The sequence below is a fragment of the Antechinus flavipes genome, chromosome 2, assembly GCF_016432865.1.
Source record: "Antechinus flavipes isolate AdamAnt ecotype Samford, QLD, Australia chromosome 2, AdamAnt_v2, whole genome shotgun sequence".
Lineage (NCBI taxonomy): Eukaryota > Metazoa > Chordata > Mammalia > Dasyuromorphia > Dasyuridae > Antechinus > Antechinus flavipes.
Window position 1 is genome coordinate 154,361,625 of NC_067399.1, and position 7,818 is coordinate 154,369,442.

Below are 7,818 nucleotides of genomic sequence, written 5' to 3' on the forward strand. Positions count from 1 at the left end.
CAACCCCATTCCCTACCCCTTTATAAGTCCAGGGAGCCGGACTTCAAAATTCTGCGCTCAAGTGCTTTCGTTTTGCACAGGACGATGCTCCTTCGGCTAAAAATTGTATTTAAACTCCAAGATTGCTCCACTGGCCTGGCCTGGAGATAGGATAATAGCAAACACCTGCACACCATTGCCAAAAACTGACTTCCACAGATCTGTCCGTTCCCAGTTATGGATGGGACACTCAACAAAGCTGAAGATCCAGGCAGGGTCCAAATCCCAAAAGCAGTCCTCCCAAGCAATTTGCCTTGAGGGCATTTGGCAGAGTTCAACAGCTCCCCCTCGCGGTGCTTTAAAGTGGAAGACCTTGGGGCGAGAGTCGCCAAATTAAGGAAAAAAAAATGCTTTTCTACCCAACCTCCCTCCCCCCCTTTTTAGTTTATCTTTGGTTATTTGGTTCCATGTCTTACATAGAATTGTGGGCTAACTAAAGTTATAATAATGAAAGCCTTGGACAACACATCCTTTCTATGAAACTTTCTGGACTACCCCAACTTTCAGTGAAAAGTTTTTCAGCCTTCTTAGTCGTAAACCCTCCCTCCTTACTCCCCGACCCTCCACTCCCGGCATTTGTCTTCACTATTCAGTTGGTATGTGGCTAATCTTTGGTTAGTTGGTTGGTTCATTCATCCAATTAAAATATTTAATCCTCTAAAACTCATGTTTGTGTATATATAAATGTCTGTCTCTGTCTCTCTCTTTCTCTGTCTCTGTCTTTCTGTCTCTCTTATCCCTCTGTCTCTATCTCTGTTTCTCTCTCGCTCTCTCTCTCTCTCTCTCTATCTCTGTTTCTCTCTCTCTCTCTCTCTCTCTCTCTCTGTGTGTGTGTGTGTGTGTGTGTGTGTGTGTGTGTCTTTTCTCCCCACTACCTCTTAATCCCTCTTCTCCTGCATTATCTTCTAGAGAACAAGGACTCTGTGTTTACTTTTTTTTTTTTTTGGTCCCCCATGCATAACACAGTGCCTGGTACATAAATTGTTGTTGCCTAACTAATTTACCATCAGGGAACTGCTCTCCTGGACTCCCCGACCAGATTATAAATTCCTTAAGATTAAGGATCTCTTCTCTTATATTTTTTTATATCCCAAAATTGTATGCAACCTACAGCAGGCATTCTGTAAATTGCTGTGAAGAATATTCTTTTCTTCTTTCAAAGTTCTGAGGATAGAATTTCTATAGAAATACACATTGTCATCAGAACTTGTGGAGCCTTGATGACAGAGCAAGTTTTCCCCAGAACCAGCATCTCCTTACCTTGATGTGCTACTTTTCTGATGCCCTCACCAACCCATCCTTTGAGGTAACAGGCGTTTCCCATTTCGGTCAATTGCCTCCCAAACTCAGTCATTAAAATCAAATAAATTAAATAATAATTTAATATTTAATAATTTATATTTATTTTATATTAATTAATTAAAATAAATTAAATAATGATTTAACTAACTAAATTAAACAACTCTTTTTTTTTTTTCATTTAATCAGAGGAAATTTCTTTCATCAGATTTTATCAGGCACTCCTGTCAGAGACGCAGTGGTCCTCTTAAATCCAGTATTATTTCATTCAACCCTCGGGGAGCGTGGGGGTGGTATTTGCTAGTTTAGAATGTTTTCTCCCATTCAGGAATTCTGGTTGCTTTTTGTAGTACCGATGACCTCTATCCCCTCCACCCAACAATTTAAGAATCAAGAGCAGTGGCTGTGTTTTGTTTCTTTCATTCTTTTTCTTTTTAATGGGAAAATATCAGCAGTCATTACCCTTTGGAGCGATCTCTAATGGTCTGGGAGATGGAGACCGTTATTTTGTTTACTTTGTAAACTCCTCGGTGTGTGTTCTCCACCCTGGCCCCACACACCCCATTTACCCCACCCCACCCAAGTCACCCTCTTTGGCAGTGCTCAGCAATTTCTATGACTGAGCTTTACTCATAGAGCGAGGTGATCGCAGCGTTTTGGTAACACAACAATCAGAGAATGCAGCATCAGCCCGTCCCACCAGGCACTTCCTTCCTTTCCCGAATTGCAAGGGAGGGCTGAGCACTTATAAAAACTTGGGCATCAACTTTCAGGCATGACAGAAACTCCCCGCGACTGGGATCGGATGGCCACTGCCTAGAGCAAAGAGAGTATCAACCAGAAGAAGCCAGCTCTCCTTTCGATCCCAGAGCACGTCAAGGCTTTCACATCAGAGTCCCGGGAAGCTGGAGAAATCGCACTTGATTTCACTTCCCTCTTTTCTCCACCTCCCCCTCTTCTTCCTTTCTGACGGCTGGCCGGAGAGAATGCTGTCTCTCCTGTTCTCTCTCCTCTCTATTCTGACTCTGGCTGAGCCGGGGCTCCCAACCTCCTCAGTTCCCCAGCCTGGCGGTAGCCAGTGCATCGAAGACGACTGCTATGCGGTCTTCTGGAACCCAGAGCAGTTCACTGGGGCGAACAAGTTTTGCCAGCAGCTCGGGGGCCACTTGATGACTGTCCGCTCCTCGGTGGCCGCGGATGTCATCTCTCTGCTCGCTTTGGGAACTCCTGAAATCTCATCCCCAGACGGTCGCCTTTGGATCGGGCTACAACTGGGGATGAACTGCAGCCACGAGCAAGAAGGCCTGCTGCGTGGGTTCAAGTGGGTCACGGGCGACAACAGCACCAGCTACAGTAAGTGGAAGCACAGTGGCGGTGGCGCCCTCTGCGGTAATCAGTGTGTTGCGGTCTCCGGGGATCTTGCCTCTGGTTCCATGGAACTGGTCTGGGAGGAGCATCCGTGTAACTTGGTCACCGAGGGCTTTCTCTGCGAGTATAACTACCCTGGATCCTGCAAGCCCCTCAATCTGGAGCCCAGTATCGGTGCCAGTGTCACTTACAGTACCCCTTTCGGGGGAAAGGGAGCTGACTTCCAGGCTCTGCCCCTCAACAGCCACGCCTCGGTAATACCTCTTGGTTTGGACCTTGTTTGTAGGAAGGTCGAGGAGACCCCGCGTTGGGTCAAGGAAAGCTTGGGACCCTGGGACTGCGGGGTGGAGAAGGGGGGCTGCTCGCAGATCTGCAGGCAGGACGGCGGGGCCCCTGAGTGTCTTTGCTCGCAAGGGACCCTTTCGAAGGCCGACTTGCGATCCTGCCAGGTTGAGGACGCCTCGTGCACCCATAACCGTTGTCAGCAGTACTGTCTTCTCAGTTCAGACGCTCCAGGCGGCTACATTTGCATGTGTGACTCGGGTTACGTACTGGGTGAAGACGGGCACAGTTGCGTAGACGTCGACGACTGTGCACAGGAGACTAATCCTTGCCCGCAGAAGTGCGTTAATAAGCCGGGCGCTTTTGAATGCGAATGTAACCCTGGCTTTGAGATGTTAGATGGGGAGTGTGTGAAGGAGATCAGCCCCTGCTTCGGGATCAATTGTGAGCATAAGTGTTTACCTTTGGAGGGGGGCACCTACCGCTGTACGTGCGAAGAGGGCTTCGTGCCCATTCCAGATCAGCCCGACAGGTGCATGCTGTTCTGCAACACCACCGCGTGTCCGGCCAAATGCAACCCCTACAATGTAGACGACTGCAAGTGCCCGGAGGGCTATATTCTGGATGATAACCAGATGTGCAGCGACATAGATGAATGTGAAGCGGGAGAATGCCCTGGAAATGAATGCATCAACCTGCCGGGCAGCTTCAGATGCGTCTGCGGGCCCAAGTACACATTCAGTGAGACAGACCAGCAGTGTATTTCCGTAGAAATCAACCCCACTGATGGGGGATCAGGAGAGCCCCCATCCACCGAGATTCCAGACACCACCACCTCCCCACCCACCCAAGGACAGGTCCATTCCGTCGTGCTCATCGGCATCGCCATTAGCATCTTATCCATTATCACAGTGCTCCTGGCCACCGTCTGCCACTTGAGGAAAAAGCAGTGTGCAGCTCGCGCTGCTCTGGATTACAAATGCGCAGGCCCGGGAAAGGAAGAGGTCTTGCAGCAGGTGCGCACGGATTCAGTCCCTCAGAAACTCTGAAAGAGCCGGCTTAAGCTTCCTTCGACCCAGTGCAGAGATGAGGGAAACTGAGTGAACATTGATGAGTTTGATGTTATTAATAATGACTTCATCCCTTCTCCTCTCCACTCTCAGCCCTCTGCTCTCTGCCACATTACTCCCCCAACACACAGCACCTTAATTTTTTTTTTCAGATCTGGGGAGACATTATTGTCAGAAACTTATTTCCCAAATGTAAGGATATCGGTGGGTTTATGGGAGCCACATTTAGGAAGTAGCTTGTAAAGACTCATAACGTGGTGATCCCTGTGGTCGTCAATATAGAATATTGTAAGGTGTTAATATAGATTACCAAATGACTTCTGATAACAATTTTCAGAGGCTTCAGAACTGTACTTTTACTGTGTAGCCCCAAATCTTCTGTCTTTGGTTGGATTGGGATATGTTTGGAATTCCTTGATGGTGATTAGGATATTTATTTAAATATCTGCTTTCCGTTTCTGTTTCTTACTTTATTTTTATTTTTTGTAAGAAAGACATTTCTAGTTGTCTCTTTATAGGTTCTTTAAAAAGTGGGGATTCCTTTTAGGATATTAGAAAAATCTACTTTATCATATGACTTTTAAGCTTTCTCTGTGAAATTATATTATCTGTAGCTCTCACAAATGTGAAATTAAGATTCTGATTTGCTCAAATATCTCCCATCCTTTACCAAGCCTCCCTCACCCACTGAGAGCTAGGATAACTTTTACCTCAACAAATTCAGTCTTTAAATAGGATGTCTTTTTATCTTTTCATCTCTCTCTGCTCAGGCTGTGAGTTTGGGCCAAATAAACAATCACAAGGGGGAAATAGATTTTTCTTTTCTTCCCAATTCTTATAAATTGTTACTCAAGTTCTTGACTTACATGGATGGCATAAGTTCAGTAAAGTTAATATGGACAAGATATTAATTCACTTTGCTGGGTTGGAATAGAAATAAATAGAAATCTCACTGTATATATCTTGTATCAGGATTCTGGTGCTTGATTGAATTGGAAAGTTGACATTATTGTTTGATTTTTTCTTTGCAGCTTACCTTTTGCCTTAGTAAGATGGGGAAAATGTTGAAAGGATTGTTCTAACATGTTAAAACCAATGTGAGAATGCAGGGAAGAACAGTATCAGTGCTGGATTTGGGCTCAGGAAAGTTGAAGCTGAAGGACCCATTTTTGCTGTATATCTCTATAGAGGAAAAGCCAGAGCTGAGGGCATTTGTCAACAGGGTAAAACATTGATAAAGAAACTACGAAGCTCTGTTGTTGAGAGAAGATTTTGAAGTGGTGGTGGTGGTGGTGGGAGGTGTCAGGAGAAGAGCCTAGATCTTCAAAAATAAAAGCCTTCCTTGGTCAGCCTCCTAGGAGAACTCTACTTAACCATTTCAAATTGTCTCTATAGATTCAGCATCTAAATTTCTAGAACTTCTCAAATAGGGGTCAAGAAGGAAGAAATAATAAGTCAAGTTTGGGGCTTTATCTTAAAGAGGTGAGAAAGTTTTATTTGTTAGGCTGTTTTTTTTCTTATAGAAATGACCAGGTACATATAACTTGAGACTGCTATGCCAGGTTGGAGAATGTTTTTTGGTTCAGTTAAGCTAAATTGATGAAATTTTTTCTCCTTTTGAAAAAGAGCAAATGTGTTATGCAAAGTATCTTTTTTTACAGTAAAGTTTTTCTCTACTGTTTTGTAAACTTGGCACATTTGTAAATAGTTATTTATTTATTGGAAATAAAGAATAGAGTACAGGCAAAAGCCTGGCTCCTTATTTCACTTGTAGAAAATAAAATTTTTTACAACTGTTTACGATTATATGCTCTTGGATTATTTATTTGTTTTATATTTTTAAAAATCCATTTATTTTTCTTTTTAATGTGCTTCTTGTGCGCTGGATACACATGGTAAGACAGGACACAAGAGATCATGCTTTGGAGAACAACACAATCTATGGGATAACTCAGTGATAACATCTTCATTTACATCCAAAGATTCTTTCCTAGGTGGGAAGCTAACATCTAAAAAACCTGTCAGTTGTGCTGCCACAAAACATAGAAAGAATTCGACACTTGTTATATATGAAACATAAATAATTTATGATTTTTTGTGGCCATAGTTATGCTTGTATCATAAGATATTATATGTGTGAATTTTTTATTATTATGTAAAAAGATCATCTGGCAGAAAGTATCAGAAGGTATAGTTAGACAGAGGACATCGCTGACATATTTTTAAAACAATACTTTTCATGCCCTTCGGAGTAACTTTTGGCCAGCTTTGCTATATTAGCTAAGGAAAAAGGTAGGCCTCTCTTCAATGAAATGCCAGGACATTCTGCATCAAAAGAGCCTGTTAGAGGCCTCATTCTAGAGCTCCCAATTCAAGTAAAAACTCCTTGATTATATTCTAAAATCTTATTATTAACAATTATTTTTATATAATCTGCATTAAAAAATAAAAATGATATCTTTTCAATGTTTTCTCTGTCTCTTCATAAATCAGTTGATTTAACTAACTGTCTTCTTTTTAGGTGGTCTTTTAAAAAACTTTGTATAGTCAGGTGGAAACTGAAAAATTTAGTTAAATAATTTAATCAAATATTCAGATACTTTCAAAGCATCTAAATAACTTCCTGGATGTTCCCATTTTCAACTAATTTTTAGAACTGTATAGAATCAATTTGAAGTTTTAAGTAAAGCAATTCCAGGTGAAGGTGACATACAGTAAGTAATTCATGGAGCTTGCTAAAAAATTGCATTCTTAGATAATGGGGGAAAACATGATAGCAAAATCATATTATGTCAATCATATAAAATGAATTGAGATTTATTTGGGTCCCATTTGGCTAGACACAAAGGAGCATTCCTCCCTTTCTTTCCAGACATCATCAGAACATTGTACATCAGAGAAAAACAGTTAAGTTGTCATGCTGTAGGGCAGTGATTCTAAAAGAATGTGTCTTCCTGGAGCTGATTCTGTGGAAAGAACAGATTGTTACATTTTCAATGTAAGCACTTACACCTCAGAAATCAACAAACACTATAAGTCAGGACTTGATTTATTGTTTTGTTGATTACTTTTATTTTAAAAAAATGACAGAGAACATGCTAATAATATAGATTAAAGTTGTTCTTTTTTTATTTTATTTTTGGAGAGCCAATTAAACATTTGTCACTCTGCTACTTTATGGCTGAATTTCTCTAGATGGGCTTTGAATTCCATGGAATTTATTTGTGTAACTGCATAATTATGTGCAAATCTCTTGACTCATGGGAAAAGCCCCGTTTCCTCAAACTGTGAGCAAAAAAGTTTGAGAACTACCACTAATGAAAAGAGCAATGAACCAGAAATAAAAAAAAATAATAAAAACAAAAAACCTTTCCCTCTGGACCTGTCTCTGATGTCCACTGGGCAGCATGAGGGAAGTCACAATCTCTCTGAGCCTCAGTGATATCTTCTGAAAAATAAGGATAATAACCCTCATGGAGCCCACCTCATAGAAATGATGTATCAGATGGCACTTTATTTGAAAGTGCTTTGAAAACAGTAACATCTTTCTATAACCATGTATGTTATCATTATTATCTTTTCTCATTAAGCTTTGCAGATTTCAGGCTAATGATGAGATAAGCAGGTTAGCCTGAAGTGAGCTCTAGATTCAGGTAAGATATAGATTCAAATCCTTCTTCTGGCACTAGCTATATGACCTGGGAGATCATTCAACCCTTATGAGCCTGTAATTATCTATTAAGTCATTGATAATTTACGG

The 7,818-nt window shown here is 41.6% G+C and overlaps 1 protein-coding gene across 1 annotated transcript; it reads left to right on the forward strand.

The window, feature by feature from the left end:
• The first annotated feature begins 1,548 nt into the window (after window positions 1–1,548).
• THBD (thrombomodulin) lies at window positions 1,549–6,524 on the forward strand. Its single transcript, XM_051975842.1, has one exon. The coding sequence runs from the start codon at window positions 2,325–2,327 to the stop codon at window positions 4,035–4,037; it is 1,713 nt and encodes a 570-aa protein (XP_051831802.1). The 5' UTR covers window positions 1,549–2,324; the 3' UTR covers window positions 4,038–6,524.
• Window positions 6,525–7,818: the final 1,294 nt, after the last annotated feature.